This window comes from Aspergillus oryzae, chromosome 4 (genome assembly GCF_000184455.2).
Source record: "Aspergillus oryzae RIB40 DNA, chromosome 4".
In the NCBI taxonomy this organism is placed as follows: domain Eukaryota; kingdom Fungi; phylum Ascomycota; class Eurotiomycetes; order Eurotiales; family Aspergillaceae; genus Aspergillus; species Aspergillus oryzae.
In genome coordinates this window covers 666,296-685,112 of record NC_036438.1, presented here as the reverse complement: position 1 = coordinate 685,112, position 18,817 = coordinate 666,296, and the positions used below count along the sequence as shown (strand labels likewise).

At 48.7% G+C, this 18,817-nt stretch overlaps 7 protein-coding genes across 7 annotated transcripts; 5 read left to right on the top strand and 2 right to left on the bottom strand.

Annotated features, from left to right (window-relative positions):
* Positions 1-128: 128 nt before the first annotated feature.
* Positions 129-3,110, top strand: AO090012000277 (DDHD family phospholipase; the record flags this gene model as incomplete). The annotated part of the gene is made up of 2 exons (XM_023236403.1): positions 129-1,115; positions 1,173-3,110. The coding sequence occupies 2 exons, from the start codon at positions 129-131 to the stop codon at positions 3,108-3,110; spliced, it is 2,925 nt and encodes a 974-aa protein (XP_023091332.1).
* Positions 3,111-3,954: 844 nt separating this feature from the next.
* Positions 3,955-4,575, top strand: AO090012000276 (class I SAM-dependent methyltransferase; the record flags this gene model as incomplete). Its single annotated transcript, XM_001727267.3, is given in 3 exon segments — positions 3,955-4,065; positions 4,121-4,533; positions 4,539-4,575. Coding segments are annotated over 3 exon segments (561 nt in total).
* Positions 4,576-4,989: 414 nt separating this feature from the next.
* Positions 4,990-7,296, bottom strand: AO090012000275 (bifunctional molybdopterin adenylyltransferase MobB/molybdopterin molybdotransferase MoeA family protein; the record flags this gene model as incomplete). Its single annotated transcript, XM_001727266.3, has 4 exons — positions 4,990-6,776; positions 6,832-6,869; positions 6,934-6,974; positions 7,027-7,296. The coding sequence occupies 4 exons, from the start codon at positions 7,294-7,296 to the stop codon at positions 4,990-4,992; spliced, it is 2,136 nt and encodes a 711-aa protein (XP_001727318.1).
* A 502-nt stretch (positions 7,297-7,798) lies between these two features.
* Positions 7,799-8,631, bottom strand: AO090012000274 (H(+)-transporting V0 sector ATPase subunit c''; the record flags this gene model as incomplete). The annotated part of the gene is made up of 5 exons (XM_001727265.3): positions 7,799-7,901; positions 7,960-8,268; positions 8,330-8,421; positions 8,483-8,517; positions 8,574-8,631. 5 exons carry the CDS (start codon positions 8,629-8,631, stop codon positions 7,799-7,801), a joined length of 597 nt encoding a protein of 198 aa, XP_001727317.1.
* A 511-nt stretch (positions 8,632-9,142) lies between these two features.
* AO090012000273 (Rab family GTPase YPT6) lies at positions 9,143-10,052 on the top strand (the record flags this gene model as incomplete). The annotated part of the gene is made up of 5 exons (XM_001727264.3): positions 9,143-9,195; positions 9,255-9,280; positions 9,349-9,437; positions 9,536-9,938; positions 9,994-10,052. The coding sequence occupies 5 exons, from the start codon at positions 9,143-9,145 to the stop codon at positions 10,050-10,052; spliced, it is 630 nt and encodes a 209-aa protein (XP_001727316.1).
* Positions 10,053-10,948: 896 nt separating this feature from the next.
* Positions 10,949-12,203, top strand: AO090012000272 (inositol phosphorylceramide synthase regulatory subunit KEI1; the record flags this gene model as incomplete). Its single annotated transcript, XM_023236402.1, has 2 exons — positions 10,949-11,142; positions 11,312-12,203. 2 exons carry the CDS (start codon positions 10,949-10,951, stop codon positions 12,201-12,203), a joined length of 1,086 nt encoding a protein of 361 aa, XP_023091331.1.
* A 1,503-nt stretch (positions 12,204-13,706) lies between these two features.
* On the top strand, positions 13,707-18,524 carry AO090012000271 (sulfite reductase (NADPH) subunit beta; the record flags this gene model as incomplete). The annotated part of the gene is made up of 4 exons (XM_001727262.1): positions 13,707-13,737; positions 13,856-13,995; positions 14,054-18,439; positions 18,498-18,524. 4 exons carry the CDS (start codon positions 13,707-13,709, stop codon positions 18,522-18,524), a joined length of 4,584 nt encoding a protein of 1,527 aa, XP_001727314.1.
* Positions 18,525-18,817: the final 293 nt, after the last annotated feature.

The following is an 18,817-nucleotide window of genomic DNA, read 5'->3' as shown; positions in this document are numbered from 1 at the left end:
TACAGACCGCTAATCACTGCGTGTTTCAGCGATGCTAGTTTTATGCCGATAAATTTAATTCCGCGCTCCTTTTTTTCTTCGGAGATACCTGATAACAAGTGTATTCGGTATTTCACGAAGTGCCCACAATGACGGGCCCGATCCATACTTACGGCCCGACATGTCTTCTGGCAAATGACGATCCTGATCCTTCTTCCTGGCATTCGTTAAACGAGCCACCGAAAGTTCGCCCTCAGTTTTTCTACGTCTCCTCATTACCTATTGATGATCCATTGACCGCTTTACCTCCGCCATCCAGCAACCAAGGGCCTGGTAATGAAAGAGCTCCACCTCAACCATTCTCGGTCAAAGATAATGTCGCACTCGAGGAGTCCTGGTTAGCTTTGTTACGCACTACGAAGTCTGAACTAGCGGCGAGAAAACATTCGCGTGCGGACTCTTCATCCGTCCGAAACGGGGGAATCGCGGTACCTGGGAAGGAGTTCCTATTTGACACAAGTTGCAAGAGGCAATCGGGAAGCCATGGAGATAAGAGCTGGACTGGGAGTCACAAAAGTTACCCGAGTGGTCCTGGCAGCGTTCTAGGCGATGAGACATGTCGCAGCCCAGAGGCAAGCGTCAAGGATTCCGGAGACAAATCTCGTTCAGGTCGCGGCATGGGTGAAAGCGATAGATCGGGCATTCTTAGCTATCGCAAGAGAGAGTCATCCCCGAGAGGTAATGGCAAGTCCACCAGACGCAGGACTGTTGGATCTCAGCAGAGCGAAGGTGCAGCTTCTGAGAGTGTAGAAAGCACAAGCTGGCGTGGCTTCCCCTCTCGTGGCGGCACCATCAGTGGCTCGCCATTTGCAAGGGCCCCTCTAAGCCAATCTGAAAGCGTATTTGGGCGCTCACTCGAGTCCACTTCTTCAAAAGATGGAGATCAAGTGCATCGAGCTGACCACCAAGCCACTACATCTAGCCATGCCACACAGAAGCCGTCGGGCTTGAGGACAAGTGTATATCAAGGACACACTTCAGATGGCTCTGACAATTCTAGTGATAACCAGGAAGTTCAGTTGAAGATTCCTGTAGGTGTATCGCGGCTCCATCTAGTTGAATTACCTAATTTGAAGGTAAGTTTTCTGTGTTTGATGTCCCTTTTGTCGGAAGTCTAGCGTTAAACTTGGTAGATGAAACCTATATACTGGAGTCCTCTACATGATATCTCAAGCGTGCTTCGTGCGACATGGTTCTACAAGAATACCATGCTGCCTGTGGAAACGGAGCTTGCCAATAAACTCGAAGATGGCTACGTATATCTGAAACCCTGGTCCGAGACATGGCAAGATGAGCTCAATAGCTGCGTGGAGAACGGTGCAGACGCCGAAATGAAAATTGTACACAGGTTATGGCCGAAAGATGATACGAAGCGTCTCAGTTCAGTCACTCTAATGCGTGATCAAGAAACTCCAAGTCCTGTTCTGGGCGGACCTGAGAGACTTGCAACCCCTAGTCCGGCTATCGCCTCTCTTGATGAGAGCCACGCTGCTGGTGGACCAGCTGCACATTCAGAAGCTGTGAAGCAATACATCAACTCTAGTGTGATTTATGTTGATGGCAGAGATGCGCAGATTCTGCGACCCAGCTTATTACCGTCGGTATCAAGAGGAAGAAGACCACTGAGTGCAATTCGTAAAGGGCGGCAAATTGGCATACCGGTTATTCGTGGCTTCAATCGACGATTATGGGACCAGCTACATCCATCCAAGCCTAATCCGGTTGATGTCAGGAACTACCTCCGAAGTACTCAGTCCCGCACTGTGTCCACAGCGAGTGGTGGCAGACAGATTTGCTATGCTTGTGCCATAGAAGAGATGCGTCCCGCACCGACTGATCTAGTACTTGTCATCCATGGCATAGGTCAGAAACTGTCGGAACGTATGGAGAGCTTCCATTTCACACATGCTATTAACGCCTTTCGCAGGAACATAAATATGGAATTGAACAGTGAGCCGGTGTGGCCACATGTACGCCAGGGTCATGGAGGTATCATGATCCTTCCTGTCAATTGGCGGTCGACTTTGTCCTTAGAGGACGCCAATTTCGACTCCCAGGGCGTCGAGGATCCAATCAGCAACAAGTTCACCCTACATGACATCACCCCGGAAACGATACCTGCCGTTAGGTCTTTGATAAGTGATGTCATGTTAGATATTCCTTATTACATGTCGCATCATAAGCCGAAAATGATCCAGGCAGTTGTCAAAGAAGCCAACCGTATCTTTCGGTTATGGTGTAAGAACAACCCTGGTTTTCAACAGAATGGCCGCGTGCATTTACTTGCCCACTCCCTCGGAAGTGCAATGGCATTAGATATACTCAGCCATCAGCCCACACATGTACCCGATATTGATTTCTCCAAGACCAGTATTCCTGGAGACATCTTCGAGTTTGACACGAAGGATTTGTTCATTTGTGGAAGTCCAGCTGGATTCTTCTTACTGCTCAACAAAGCGAATCTTCTGCCGCGGCGCGGAAGGGAGAAGCCTGGCTGTGAAGGTGATGATCTAGTGCGTGGTGTGGCAGGAGAAGAAGGCACATATGGATGTTTGGCTGTGGATAACCTCTACAACATTATGCACACGACTGACCCAGTCGCATACCGTGTTAATGCCGCCGTCGACAGCGACCTAGCCAACTCACTTAAAGTAACTTCTATCCCCAGCACATCAGCATCATTCTGGAAGTCATTCGGTAGCGTTTTTCGCTGGAGTTCAGCTCCATCTATGATGGCCGCCGCTAATGTAGCACCATCTCGTCCTGCCGTCATTTCGAAACTACCCTCTAATGTCGAGCTTGAAACCCACGATTTCACCCGCGAAGAGATCGCAGAAAAGCGTATGTTCCTTCTCAATGACAATGGCCAAATAGACTACTACCTTTCCGGTGGTGGCGGACCCTTAAACATCCAGTACTTGAATATGTTGAGTGCGCATAGCAGCTACTGGACCCTCTCAGATTTCGTGCGATTCCTTGTAATAGAGATCGCTCGCAAGCAAGGTAAAGATCATACCATTCCTGCGTTCCGGGCTGAGAAGAAGAAGAACTGGAAAGTCCACAAGGGTTGATCATTGTAGATGGCCTTCGTACTAATCTTGCTGCTCCTTCTATCTGTTCGCATATTTATAGCGGTCGAGGTGTTATTCGGTGTGGTGTCCTGTTCGGAAGCGTGGGATAGACATGGATCGTTTCTATTTTCCTCCTTTCACAGATGATGTGCTCATCATACCTTCGGGGAGTTTTTCGGTTGTTAAGTTATGATCTGGGATAGCTATGCTGGATACCTTTGTCTTCTATCCAAATTGACGTAAGAATACATACAATCATGGAACAATTTCGAGCTTCATGGGTGTATTACTACAAGTTATATTGACCATCATAATTTTGATACCATGAGTCCAGGATGCTTTCCGGCCATCCTGGCACAAGGACATACCGATGACGGGGACATATATATACAGGTGGTTAGCATCATAATGCAAAGACTTCTGTACGCCTTTCTGCTCCCCATCAGTCAAGGATTGGTTTCTATTGGTTCTGGAGTTTCAGCCTGGGAAGTGAAGAATGATAAGGCGTACGGCTGGACAGGTTCTGCCGCAATAATATACAGGTGATATCAGGTTGGGCACTGGATGTCACATGGAGCGATACTTGTTTTCTGGCGCATCATGGGCTTTGGAACCTAGAGCATATCCAATAATAAACACTGGAGGTGTGGCTCATTTTTTGGAAACCTGTTTTCTAAAACTCTACATCTTACTCTTATAAGTCCTGCAATGTTAGGCCTTTCTTTACCAGGCCCTAAAGGATAGGCGTGGTATTTACCGTCACGTAGACTTGTTTATATTCTCATCATACACCTCCATTTTCTCAATAAGCAATGATGGCCCACCAGCCCGAACCTTTCTCTACATGGAACGAGAAATTGACTTCTCCCATATACTCAACGGCGATGGAGGAAAACTTATAAAAGAATATGCCAACCTAGATCCCGAAGAATTAGAGAAACACGTGAAACACATTGTACGTATTTCATCCATATCCAAAGAAAAGCCAATATAGTTGCTGACGACAAAAGGCCCATCAAGCCTGGGCCATCTCGAAGTACCCCTGTTTCCGACACTATGAGTTTCTCTATTCCGCCCTATCCCATTCTCTCCTGTACGAGCAAATCCTAGCTCAAACCCGAGCAGGAAACCTCTTTCTAGACCTAGGTTGCGGCCTAGGACAAGACATTAGACGTTTAGTACAAGACGGCGCTCCATCAGCAAATCTCATCGGATTGGACTCGACAGAAGAATTTATCAACCTGGGGTTCGAGCTGTTCGATGACAGATCCAGGCTAGGGTGCACGTTTATAGTTCAAGATTTCTTCGAGGACACCCCGCAACTTGATAACTTGGTTGGCCGCGTTAAAGTGATCAATTCCAGCTATTTCATGCACTTGTTTGATTGGGATACGCAGCTACGTGTTGCGAAGCGTATGATGAGGTTAGCTTTCCAGGAGAAGGGGGCGCTCATTACTGGTTTTAATTTTGGAAGCCATTCGCCTCGGGATTGGGATATGGTTCCTCCAGGCCTTCCTCCACAATATTTGCATGATCAGAGGAGTTTGGCTAGTTTATGGGGCTTGGCTGCGAGGGAGACCAGAATGAGCTGGAGTTTTCGATCTGTTGTAGAATACGATGAGAACTGTAGCATCCTTGATCCTGAGGGATGTCGACTGGGGTGGGTGGCGGAACTGGTGTGAAGGGGATCCATGAGATTCTGCGTTTAGTGTCTAGCATTCATGAGTGCTTTTTCGAAAGTCCTTTTACTGAAAAGCGATGGGGTAATAATATTTGAGAGTACATTTACTGGGAATAAATTCGGGATAGCATGGTTTCACCGGTTGCTGGGAGATGACATTCTGTGACAGTGGTATAATATACTCTTGCTGAACAACATTTACTGTGCTGCCACGACCGGCCCCAGCATCAATGCCTCTACCAAGACACCCTTTTCAATCTGTCCACTTCCTGGTCGAAGCACTAAGAGCGCGTTTGCGCTAGCTAGACTTCCTACTCTAGAACTCCGCTGCCCAACTCCCCCCAAGCCTGTACTAGAGGCGTACAATCGGCCATCGGAACGAGACGCTGTCACAATGGCCCGGTGGTACTCGGTACGCTTGGGATCCAACGGGAACGCATGTGTCAAGCTGACCGAAACGAGTGGTAATCCAAGTGTTGATGATAAGCCAGGCGCAGTTTGCTTTTCGCCCATGCCCATCAGCTTGTAAAGAGAGGGGAGCACGAATAAGTTGAGTGTCACGAGGGCCGAGGCAGGGTTTCCAGGCAATGAGAAAATAAGTTTAGTTTCACGCTCTTGCTGGACTTGTTGAGTTGACGACGTTGGTTTGAATGGGACCGTGGCAAACGTGGTCGGCTTGCCTGGTTTCATGGACACGCGACCGAAATGGATGGTCCCGCCTAGTGTACGTTCGATAGTGGGCTTCAGCAGGTCGAGCTCACCCATTGATACGCCGCCGGTGGTGATAATCACGTCAACGCTAGAATTTGCCCTTCCCACTCCGCGAAGGGCATCCCGAAGGCTCCGTTCCAGCTCACCTGCTGGTGTATCACGAGCAATTCCCAAATCGACGGTGGGGAAGCCCCAAGAGGCAAGGCACGAGAGGAGAGATGGACGGTTGGAGTCTCGAATTTGTCCTCCATAGAGCTTTCTTGGGTCGTCGTGCTCAACGAGCTCATCTCCAGTACTTAGAACACCTACACATGGCTTCTTAAAGACCTTGACTATTTTTGTTCCAGATGCTGCTAGAAGACCAATCTCGCCTCCGACTGACGTGATGAGGTCTCCTTTCTGAAGGATTTTCGACCCCAACGCAATATCACTGCCAGGCTCACGGACATTCTCGTTCGGTTTGATATCGCCTGTCAATATCTCTACTGTTGCTTCCTCTTTGCCGTCAGGGGTCGAAGAAGCGAGCACTGTATCCTCAACCATTACTACGGCATTGGCATTTGGCGGAAGAGGAGCTCCTGTGGTTATTCTGGCAATAGTTCCAGGCTCGAGGGGTGACAATGACCCTCCTGGGTTGGCGTAAGATATGGACGCCACGGGGAAAACTCCCTTTGTGCTTGGTCCAACATCTGCTGTTTCAGGTGCAATCACGGCGTACCCATCTACGATGCTGGCTCGGTAAGCTGGAACAGCTTCTGCGGCATAGACATCCTCGGCAATTACCGATCCAACTAAGGCAGTGGTTACAGGAACCTCAACAACAACTGGTTCAGGAGTTTGTTCGCTAATAACTGCAAGTGCTTCATCCACTGATAACATTGGGTAAGGGGATTCGCGATATCGTCGATTTGGGCCTGCATTGGGATCATTTGATTGCGGTCTCTCCGATGGTGACGTATGTGCCTTCGGGGCAACATGGCCATGTCCATGGCCATGAGAATGAGAATGAGAATGAAGTTGGTGGTGATGTTGATGGTGATGGTCGCGTTTGTGTTCCACTTTGCCCCCCGAGGACAACCCTGCCTCAGCTTCTAGTTTCTTGACACCGCCGGCATGAATGGCGCGAGAGTTAGCACCAGCCGCTTGAGTGCACGCATGCGGCAGAAGCTTGAAGACCGCGTCGAGATTTTCTTTAGCCCCTTTTGGCGAGCCGGGCAAGGTAATAATCAATGTTTTGTTCCTAACACCCGCAACAGGCCGTGACATCATTGCAACTAGGATAATTGTTAGCGAGTCCTTGCGTAACAAATTATGTGTATATCAGCTTACAAGGTGTGACTTGCAAAGAAGCGGCAATCATGCCATGACTTCATGATTTACGGTCAGTAATCACATTATATACGTTTCTGAAAGATGGATAGCACAACTCACACTAGGCCGGGTGCATGGCGATGAATGAGAGGCGACACGGCCTAATCAACGACTTTAGCAAAGCAGAGTAACTCTGGAGCAGGTTCAACGAACCTCAGGGGTGTTATCCTTAAGCGCAAAGCCCGTACCGCCACTCAAAAGTATGAGATTCACCCAGTTTGGGCCATCTGTCCAGTCACATAGGGCTCGTTGGATATCGAGTACATTATCAGGTACGATCTTAGTGGCCGGTCGATCCCAGGTATTTAACCCCTCTGAGAAGAAGAAAGACGTGAGAGTTTCAGCAACTCTATCCGTGGAAGGATCTTTAGAGGCAGTATCCGATACGATCAATATAGCTGCCTTAAGTTTGTCGTCCGTCATTCTGGATGCTATCTTATTAGAATTTTGAGAATTGTGAAGAGGAGAGTTTTGTCGGATGCGGGGAACCACCCCGTGGTATTGGAACCTCCGAATCTATATTAGTCACTCCGTAGATAAAGCCTATTGCTCAAGCTTATCAATGTCAATTATATAACGATCGCTAATTTCCTATAAACCCTTAAATACAACAATGTGAAATTTAAATCAATGCTATACATAAGAGTGCGCTATCGTATTGATAATATCAACACTTCCATTACTTCCCGGCGCCTGCTACTGTACACCAACCCAGACATCATGGCAAACCAGCGGGACAATCAATGCTATTCACGCATACCCAAAAGACTCTACAGTCAAATCGGATCCATACGCCATAATGCAGTATATAATAGAACACCAGAGCAAAGTGAAGCTGTAAAATAGAAGTCATACAATGGTTCCTACCCCGACTCGCATGGTTCTCTCTCGGAGAAAACCTCCTCTCGTTAACCATTAAGCGGCCTTACTTAAATTCGTTAGCCTTCTGTGTCACCAGGAGTCCGATGATAAGACCGAATAAGCCAAGGACGGAGCTGAAGATCTCGATAACAAGGATCTTCACAAACCTGCAAAAATGTTAGCTCACTTGCTGTTCTGACAGAAATACGGATGGGCCGAACGAACAAGCTTCCATCAGCAGCATCGGCTAGAGCTGCACTGCTTCCATTGATACCGACAGAGATACCACAGATCAAATTGCACATGCCCACAGTGATACCACCCCAAAAGAGTGCGTATCCGGTATATTGGTTGCTGCCGGAGAAGATTTCATCATCGCCGACGAGATTGAGCTTCGAAGAGAAAACTATTGCCATGATGACACCATAAATAGCCACTACTTCGCAGAAGATAATAGAGATCAAGTTCTTCGTCCGGATTCTTGGTGCCTTGACACCTCCGCCGACAATAGATGAACCTGTGAGAAAGATACCCCTGGATAGGCATGCCATGAGTAATGATATAACAGGAAACATAGCTCCATATTAGGACGTACCACGCTGCTCCAACGACTGATAAACCTATGCACATCGCGATACCGATGTTTGCCCAAGCATATGGAGATACCGATTCGAGGAATTGACCAACCTAGGACGTGTTAACAAGGCACCCTATAAAAGATATGTAACATCCATGTGTCTTTCAATACATTAAATTGTTCGCCATCTCCGTGGAAAAGCATATCTGCCAGTATTGATTAGCGCACAATATCAATACCCTTGTTGGATGAGATCACTCACAGCCCCCGATCACCAGGAGTGACACGGTAGCAGCACCAGCTGGATAGACGAGACCCATGGTGACCTCCAACTTTTGACCCGATTCTTTAAGCTGGAGGAAGCAGCAAACAAGGTACAGGGTCTTTAGACGCCTGACGAAAGTCTCGCAAACGATAGAAAGACTGCGGTGGAGCGGAGCTCTTGTCCGGATCACTCGTCTGGAGCAACACCCGCACCTTGCGCTGATGATGGCTGGGTCGGGCCGGATTTAATCCGTCATCGGAAGGCGGTCGGAGTTTAATGCTGGCTTGTCAGTCCATAACATTTACTTACCGTACTCCGTACAGTTTCCCCATATCGATCCATGGGTTCGAGTTGACTTCACTCCTCCCAAATCGCCCATTTGAACAACTCTGGCGCCTTGTTTGGTCTTGCGTCTGATCTCCGATAATATTCTCCCTTCCATGTCCTTCTATCCTTAGAGATCCTTTGCGCACCCTTTTCCACAGTCCTTCTACGTAAAATAATTGCGACTTTCCCTCCGCTACCCCTGATCCTACCATTACTTCTACCAAGTTTCTCTTGTCACAATGGCATCCACTTCCGCTGTAGGGTCGTATTCGAACCCTTTGAAAAAGTTCAAGTACGTTTTGGTATATCAAAGCTCCCTGTAGTCTGAATTAATTATTAACTGTACCACAGGCTGGTGTTCTTGGGAGAGCAGAGCGGTATGGATACCACGTGCCAGATTCCCATTAATTTATGGCCTGTGCAAGTCTCTGATTGTGACATGTAGTTGGCAAAACGTCCCTGATTACGAGATTCATGTACGACTCATTCGACAATACATATCAAGCGACCATCGGAATCGACTTTCTGTCAAAGGTATATCTCACCGCAACTAGCCAGCCTCTGGATTCTAGGATCCCACCTTCGATGCACTTTGATCGCTCATGCCAGTGTTAACTCGGTTTTTTTTTCAGACTATGTACCTAGAGGACAGGACTGTCCGACTCCAGCTTTGGGATACAGCCGGTCAAGAAAGATTCAGGTCGTTGATTCCTTCCTACATTCGGGATTCGAGCGTTGCTGTTGTTGTTTACGATATTTCAAACGCCAAGTCCTTCCAGAATACCCGGAAATGGATTGACGACGTACGAGGGGAGCGTGGCAATGATGTTATCATTGTTCTAGTTGGCAACAAGACTGATCTTAACGACAAGCGCGAGGTCACCACCGCGCAGGGTGAAGAGGAGGCTAAGAAGAACGGGTTGATGTTTATCGAGACTAGCGCCAAGGTTGGTCATAACGTCAAGCAACTTTTCCGGCGGATAGCCCAAGCTCTACCAGGCATGGAAGGCGAAGGTAGTAGAGGAGAGAGCCAAGGTTTGTTTCCTCGGCGTCACTTACAAGTTCCACGAAGCTGACTGTTACTCTCCAGTGATCGATGTGAACATCAACCCAAAAGAGACCACAACCAACGATGGATGCGCATGCTGAAAGCTGTAATGTACTACCTGGTCGCCATTTTTCGATTACGTTCACCAATTTGTTCCCTCGATCTCAATGATGAGGTTTGAGATTGTCAATATTGCTCTGTCATTCTTAATCTGTACATTTTTCTCCCTTTGCTTCTCGAGTGAATAGCGTGTTTAGATCGAAGCCGTTTTTTCTTTTCTCTTTTTCCTGTTTTTTCTACACGGTCGCCTGGTGCTTGGTGGGAGAATTTGGCGTTCTACTTGCTACATCGCATCAGCATCCCATTGCTGCCCCTCAGGTTTCTGCAATATCCTTTTCATCTTTAACGGCTCAGATTTGAGGTTATGGTGCCAAGATGTCATGGCTCTTGTAAGATTTTGGACAACGTCTACGATACATATATATTATACTATTTACCATACTTTCCGCAACTACATGGCGTCCAGAAATTCCAGCCAACGTAATCGGGAGAAAGCGAAAAATGAAAAAGGAAAGAAAAAGGTCAAGGCAGGCATATTCGGAATATTTTCGTAATCTCAAGCAACCTTCAGTGGTCACTTGCGCTAGATTCGGAACGTCGTACTCGTATTGTCTGATGCAATAATGTTGACTGTCTAGGCGGACAGAGCGCATCCAGGAAAGAAAAGCCCGAAAATTCAGTAGGGTGTAGGGCAGAAGGAAGTGACTGTAGGCCAGACTATCATTAGATTGACAATGAAGCAATAGCTGGAAATAGTGGACATACAACCCTCAGTCCTCAAACCAGGCCATTGAAAACTTGCACATTGAACGATTCATTGGACGACGGAGTACCCGAACGTCATTAAAGCGCTCAGTTCTTGGCGTTCAATAGGCGAAAATAGTAGCGATCGGCGGGGCGGATCGTCCGGAAAATCAAGCCCCTGTGTGACAACCGCATGGGCATCGTGACCCAACTGCTGCTGACAACCAGCCTTCTCCCTTTCTTCTCTTCTGAACGTATTGGCTTCCATTTCCGTTTCCCTTTTCTACTGCATCCTCCCATTGCTTGTGCCACTCCTACAGCAGCCCATCGGCGATATCAGAGATGGGGTTCTCACCAACCCGTTTTCTCCGCATCCCGCGGCCAGAGGTATGTCAGAAATTAAAATTTCGTGATAAAAGGCCTTCCCGTTCCGTGTCTAGATTAATCGATGGTGCTAAGAATGAACCTCCGGAGTACAACAGACATTCCTCTATGTCATGAGCCTGCAGACGGGCGCTTCTCTCATCACGTTATCCTTGCTTTTGAACAAAATTAGCGGCCTTTACGGGTTGCTTGCGCTCCTAACCGGCTACCACCTTTCACCCGTCCAGCTGTCCATGTACCTTTACTCCCTGCTCGCTCTCGGCGTCGCAACACTGCTCTTCCCACATATCCGAAAACAATCACCTCTGCAATGTCTCGCTCTCGCCTGGCTCTACCTCTTCGATAGCGTCATCAACGCCGCATATACAGCTGCTTTTGGTGTAACATGGTTCCTTGTCATTTCTCAACATTACGAGAGTGGAAATGCCTCCGGGCCCGGTGGTGAGACGATTGCTCAAACGGCCGGCTTCACCAGCCCGAAGTACGATTCGCCATCTTCCCAGGGCGCCCAGTATGCCAGAAGTCCCGATGGCCTAGGCAACGCGGTTACCCAGCCGGAAAGTTTCCAAAGCATTGTCTTCATCTGCTCGCTATGGATCATCCGTGCATATTTTGTTCTTGTCATGCTGGCATTTGCTCGCCAGTCTCTACGTCTTTATATCGCTGTGCCTCGTCACACTCAGCTCCCAACTCATAGCCGGAACACTTCCATCGCCAGTGTGGCTAGCGTCGCTGATATCGATAAGGAGCCGTTCTCGCCTTACACTCCTGATGGTCAAGGTTGGAAGGGAAAACTTGGTCGCGCTATGATTAGCGTTGGTCGCAATTATTGGTTAGGCGAGGATGAGGATGGTAACTGGATGGATACTATCGGACGGCGGTTCCGTGCTCGCCGCGAGAGCACCGAGCTTCCCGGTCCCCTCGAAAGAGAACGGAGACGTCGATCTGGAACGGGCCCTCCACAACCTTCTCAGTCGGCTGTCCAGGCGGCTGCCTTACAACAACCCACTTATGAGGTACCGGGTATGAACGTCAAAATGCAGGACTGGAGCGAAACTAGGTAAGCAGAAGCGACCGGAAGTCATCGATCCGCTACAGGTCATCCATTCAAGTTCAGATCCTTCCTTATAGAAGGAATTGCGTCCAAATCCACACAACGTGGGTGCCCTTGGCAGAGGAGACTGATGCCAATGATCCTCTTCGTACTGCGGACGCCTGCCTCATAAGCGACGAGGCTCTGGTGTCAACAGCCTCGCCTCTTACCCAATTCACATAACGTGGTTTTCGTTATAAATTTATATCACTAAGATGGTGAGATGATCTACAAATCGCTGGTTACTAGTCATTTGGCCACGAGGGTCTAATGACTCGATAATGCTCAGAGGTTTTTTTTTTCTTTCCTCTTCGGTGCGGAAATAAGACGGAGTCCGATTTTCCTTCGCGTAAAGGTACGTTCGGCCAATAGAAGCCGTTATGGAAGAGAACGGTGTGTTTGTTCGGCTATAGGGACGAAAGAATTGGTTTTTTAGATGCGGCCCCTGGCGTCTGGGACTTGTACATTGATATTTATATGGGTTTGTTTTCATATTTGGCGTCTTGAGGCTCAGTTTTCATGCACTATATCAGGGAATCGCATAATGTTCTATCATGAATGACAAAAGATAACTAGTCACCACACAGGGCATAGCACTCAATTGTATGACGTACTTTGTAACTTCTCATTTTCGTTCTCTTTTGTTCTTTTATTCTTATTAAAGACCTTGTTCCCTTACTCCTTTATGTTGGAGAAACTAAATGGTAAAGGATAAGTCGGGGTTTGAAACAATGGTTCTCGATTCACCATATAATGGGTTGTTGGCATTCACTGTTCAGCTGACCATTAACCACGCCAGGAGTCTCTCGCCCGAGAGGAAATCGCCTTTGTAATAAGCGCCGAATGGATCAAATACTGATCGGTCTCCTGTTAATGGAATGGAGGGCAATTATGGGATACATATATATCATCTATGTTGTGCAGTTTCTTACAGAGCAATCTTCCTTCAATTATGTTCATTAAAGATTCATTACTGAGGCTGAAGAGTGGATAGTCTTGCACGTTCGGCTGCAACACGAGATCTCAAAAGATTAATCGTCCAGAGTAAAAGTAACCGGCCTATCAGCATTCTGCCGAAGCAAAGCCCGCTGAAGAACTGACGTGCTCGACCTGCTGCCCGCACTTGACCCAATTAAGGATGTTTGCACCCACCGCCCGCGCACGTTTGCATCGATGTCGTGATCGCAGTCCAATAAGAATGTTGCTGATCCAACCCCGATGGCGGAGAAAGTCTATGGGGAACAAAATCGCTGCTTTAATTTTGAAGAAAATCGTAAGGATAAACAGGAAAGAATCAAGCTAATTTTTTATATGTCCTTAAGACTGTCACTTTCCCTTCCTTTTTCCCTCCTTTCCCCTCATCGATTGAGCTCAATTTGAGTGTGGAGTCACCGTATGCGGTGATATCTACTCTATATACCATTAGTATCATCCCACCTTTGCGCTCTACATAGCGCAACTGGCAATTGCCAACATGGCGCCCGTTTCAACTGCCGGAGAGGCAGGTGAGTCATTCCCTTTCTTTCTTTTTGCGATTCGTTATCCGTTGATCGTATTCTTGACTATGTTATGCTATCATTGTCTGTCTACGAGCTGGTGATGGAATGCTAATTTACATCGCAGTGGCGAGAGTCGCTTATCTCACTAGCGACATTGTGGTCTCCGTCCAGCCATCCCTGCAGACAGATTCTTGGTTTAGCAAGCCACTGAAGGCTCTTAAGCAAGAAAAGGCGCGCAGTATCCTGCCCAAGGGTGTACCTGACGTGAGTGATACTGGAATGCAGCGTTCAAGTTCGGACAGTGAATTGACAAGTTCATCAGGTGGTCTCGGTACGATACAATGAAGATCCTCTCCTCTCTGCTTTCCACCCTTTGCAGACTGGAGATGTGGTTTCTGTTGTCTCTAGTTCCTCTGTCCTCCTCTCTTCTATCCCTCACCTCTACCGCTTAGCGAACTTCCCCATTGTCATCCACGTCGCCTTGGAGCCTTCTCCATTCCCAGATTACTCGGTAATCAGCTCAATACGGCAATGTGGCTTCGCATTCCTGCACTCTGAGACTGTCCAAGAGGCACAAGATATCTCTATCACTGCTCATGCTTTGGCACGCAAATCTGGAAAAGGCGTCATTCATTTCTTTGACCCCGCCAATTCTGCTCGCGACGAGCCCATCGCAGAGGAGGATGTGAATGTGATCCAGAGTGTTCTGAACTTGGGCGGACACCATGCTACTCACTCCACTGGACTTGGTGCCCAGACATTGTACACTGACTCTGGACGGGTGGCCACCGTAACTGATGAAGTTGTAGAGAACACTAAGACACCCGAGGGTGCTGCTACCCCTGCACAGCCATCTCAGACGCCTTCGAGTGTTAGCGTTGACAACTCGTCCGTTGGCTCCTCAAGAAGAGATAGCAGCGTTGATAGCCGTGCTACTAGCTCTGCTGCAACAACCGTGGATGCTTCTTCTGTCAGGGCAGTTAGTGCCGCAGACATCTTCGAGTGGACTTCTCAGATCTGGCGCACCTTGTCGGTATTGGTTGGTCGCAACTACAGTGCGGTTGAGTACACTGGTCCTTCAGATGCGAAATCTGCTCTCTTTATCTTTGGCTCCACCGGAGTGTTTGTAGATGCTCTGTCCAAGGAAGACACCGCCAGCGAGCTCAAGAACATCGGACTTATCACTGCGCGGTTGTACCGACCCTGGGTGGGTGGCCAGATTGTGAACTCAATTCCGGCCTCGGTTGAAAAGATCGCCGTTTTGGAACAAGTCCGCAAAACTACAAGATGGGGTCCTTCGTTCATGGATCTGTTGTCAAGCTTGACCCCTACCACTGCTGGTGGACGTGCTCCACAAATTGTCGGTTACAGACTCGGGTATGTTGAGCCATCTACTGCCATTCAGGCGCTCCGCGGCATTGCTCAGAACCTGGACACTCCCTCCCCTATTCAGAACCTCGAAGTCGGTAGCTCCAAGGTTCCAACACTTGAGACTGCCCTAGAGCAGCCCCATCTCGAAAATGCCTATCTGAAGATCTTAAATCAGCTCTTCGGGGAGCGTTTGCACATTGCCAACCAGTTGGATTCGAAGCATGCCGGTGTTTCTTCCACCATTGCAGCCAGCCCTGAATATGGATTTGGTTCCTTGATTGCAAGGATGGAACACCGTCGCCGTTTTGTGCGGGAGGTTGAAGAAGCATCAAAGGCTGGTACCTTTGCCACTGATGCTCCGAAGACGTCCCTTTCAAACTGGGCTCTCAGTGCAGGCGATGCAGCCAAGGCCAACAGATTGGCTCCAGATGTTATTGATCACCTTTCGAAGGATGATTCCCCGTTGGCCAAGCAGCTCCTAGAATCCAAGAAGCTTTTCTTTGATGAGTCTCGGTGGCTCGTTGGCTCCGATGCCTGGGCCTATGATCTTGGAAACTCGGGTGTCCACCATGTCCTTGCCTCCGGCGCCAATGTTAACATGCTCGTTATTGATTCCCAGCCTTACTCGGAACGCACTGCAGCTGATCCCACACGCAGAAAGAAGGATATTGGCCTTTATGCCATGAACTACGGCAATGCCTACGTTGCCTCTGTTGCCGTGTACGGCTCCTACACTCAGGTTCTCCAGGCTATGGCTGAGGCCGAACAGTTCAAGGGCCCCTCCGTAGTTGTTGCATACTTGCCGTACAACCAGGAGGACGATTCTGCCTTGACTGTTCTCCAGGAAACCAAGAAGGCCATCGACCTTGGATACTGGCCTTTGTACCGCTGGAACCCCGGAAACGAGGAGAACAATGAACCCAAGTTCTCCCTGGATTCGGAGCGTATCAAGCGTGAACTTGAAGAGTTCCTTCGTAGGGACAACCAACTCAGCCAGCTTATGAACCGTCATCCCAAGTTTTCTTCTGTCCTCTCTGAATCCTACGGCACCGAAGTCCGGGCCCTTCAGAAGCGCAAAGCTAAGGACTCTTATGAGAAGCTACTCGAAGGTCTTTTCGGCGCACCCTTGACTATCCTATTCGCGTCGGACAATGGCAATGCCCAAAACCTGGCAAAGCGTCTTGGAAACCGTGGTCGCGCTAGGGGACTGAAGACTATGGTCATGGCCATGGATGATTACCCCGCTGAGGATTTGTCTACTGAGGAAAACGTGGTGTTTATCACCAGTACCGCGGGCCAGGGAGAGTTCCCCGTCAACGGCCGTGGTCTGTGGGAATTCGTGAAGAACTCTGGTGATCTTGACTTGTCTACTATTAACTACTCTGTTTTTGGTCTTGGTGATAGCCACTACTGGCCCCGCAAGGAAGATAAGATTTATTACAACAAGCCCGCCAAGGATCTTGATGCCCGAGTTGCCTTTTTGGGCGGACGTAAGCTCACTGATATCGGACTTGGTGACGATCAGGACCCAGACGCTTACCAGACTGGTTACTCCGAATGGGAGCCACGCCTTTGGCAGTCCCTGGGGGTGGACAAAGTCGAGGGTCTTCCTGAAGAGCCCGCACCTTTGACAAATGAGGACATTAAGATCCAATCTAACTACCTTCGCGGTACCATTGCTGAGGGTCTGTTGGATGAGAGTACTGGTGCTATCTCTGCAAGCGACCAGCAGTTGACCAAGTTCCACGGCACCTATATGCAAGACGACCGTGATGTGCGCGATGAGCGCAAAGCCCAAGGCCTTGAGCCCGCCTACAGCTTCATGATCCGTTGCAGGCTTGCTGGTGGTGTTGCTACTCCTACCCAGTGGCTGCAAATGGATGCTATCAGCAGCTCCCATGGTAACGAGACCATGAAGCTCACGACTAGACAAACCTTCCAATTCCACGGTGTCATCAAGCGTAACCTCCGAGGCGCGATGCGTGCCATTAACAAAGCACTCATGACTACCATTGCAGCTTGCGGTGACGTCAACCGTAACGTCATGTGCAGCTCCCTCCCAGAGCTCTCTTTCTTCCATCGCGAGGCGCATACTGTCGCGCAGAAGATCAGCGACCATCTTCTCCCTTCTACTACAGCCTACCATGAGATCTGGCTGAAGGATGACGATGATAAGAAGATTCAAGTCGCTGGAGATGCTGTTGTCGATCACGAACCCCTCTACGGCCCTACTTACCTGCCCCGTAAGTTCAAGATCACCATTGCTATTCCTCCTCACAACGATACCGATGTGTATGCCCATGATATTGGTTTGATCGCCATCAAGGGATCCGACGGACATTTGGAAGGTTTCAACATTCTCGCTGGTGGTGGCATGGGTAGCACTCACAACAACAAGAAGACATATCCTCAGACCGGCCGCATGTTTGGATATGTACCCGCCGATCAAGCCCACATCGTTTGTGAAAAAATTATGCTGGTACAACGTGATCACGGCGATCGTCAGAACCGCAAGCATGCACGTCTGAAGTACACTATCGACGACATGGGCGTTGAGGTCTTCAAGGAGAAGGTGGAGGCTCTTCTTCCAGACGGCCTACGGTTTGCTGAACCTCGTCCTTTCAAGTTTGCTTCCAACGTTGATACCTTTGGCTGGCTGAAGGACGAGAAGGGTCTCAACCACTTCACTTTCTTCATCGAGAACGGGCGAATTGAGGATACTGCCGACTTCCAGATGCGCACCGGTCTGCGTGAACTGGCGAAGCTTGACAAGGGCGAGTTCCGTCTCACCGGTAATCAGCATCTGATTCTTTCCAGCGTCAAGGATGAAGACCTCCCTGCGATCAAGGAATTGATGGCCAAGTACAAGCTCGACAACACCTCTTTCAGTGGTATGCGTCTTTCTTCGTCTGCTTGTGTTGCCTTCCCCACCTGTGGCTTGGCCATGGCCGAGTCTGAGCGCTACCTGCCAGTTCTCATCTCTAAGCTCGAGTCTACGCTCGAAGAGGTGGGTCTGGCTAGAGACAGCATTGTCATGCGTATGACAGGTTGCCCCAACGGTTGCGCCAGGCCCTGGCTCGCCGAAGCTGCCTTCGTCGGTAAAGCGTACGGTGCCTACAACATGTACCTCGGCGGTGGCTACCACGGACAACGTCTAAACAAGTTGTATCGCTCCTCTATCAAGGAGGATGAGATTTTGGATATCATGAAGGGTCTCCTCAAGCGGTACGCACTTGAGCGCAATACAGATGGCGAAGAGCCTGAGAGGTTCGGAGACTGGTGTATTCGTGCTGGCGTTATCAAGGAAACTACTGATGGACGCAACTTCCATGAAGGAGTAAGTTAATCCTCGTTATCACACATATTCAGGCCTCCCACCTAACGACATAAAACAGGTTGCCGAAGACGAAGATGACGAGTAAAGAATTAGAATCTGGAATAAAAAGAGGGTAAATAAATTGCTTTGAGTTATGTTGTGCTTCGCTTTGATTGTCATGACCATCTTTAACTACGTCAGTTGCATTGTTTTAGATTCCACCATTGCCTTGTGAGCCATGAATTTTTGATGTAGTTAGTTTGAGTTGTTGCCATCGTTGCTTGCTTCTGTGTATGCCTGTATACGCTCACGTCCAAAAGCATTTGACTTGGATCAGTCCAATTCCATAAATCTTCATGTACTACTGTGGGAAATTATTGACGCCAGTAACAGCCATTA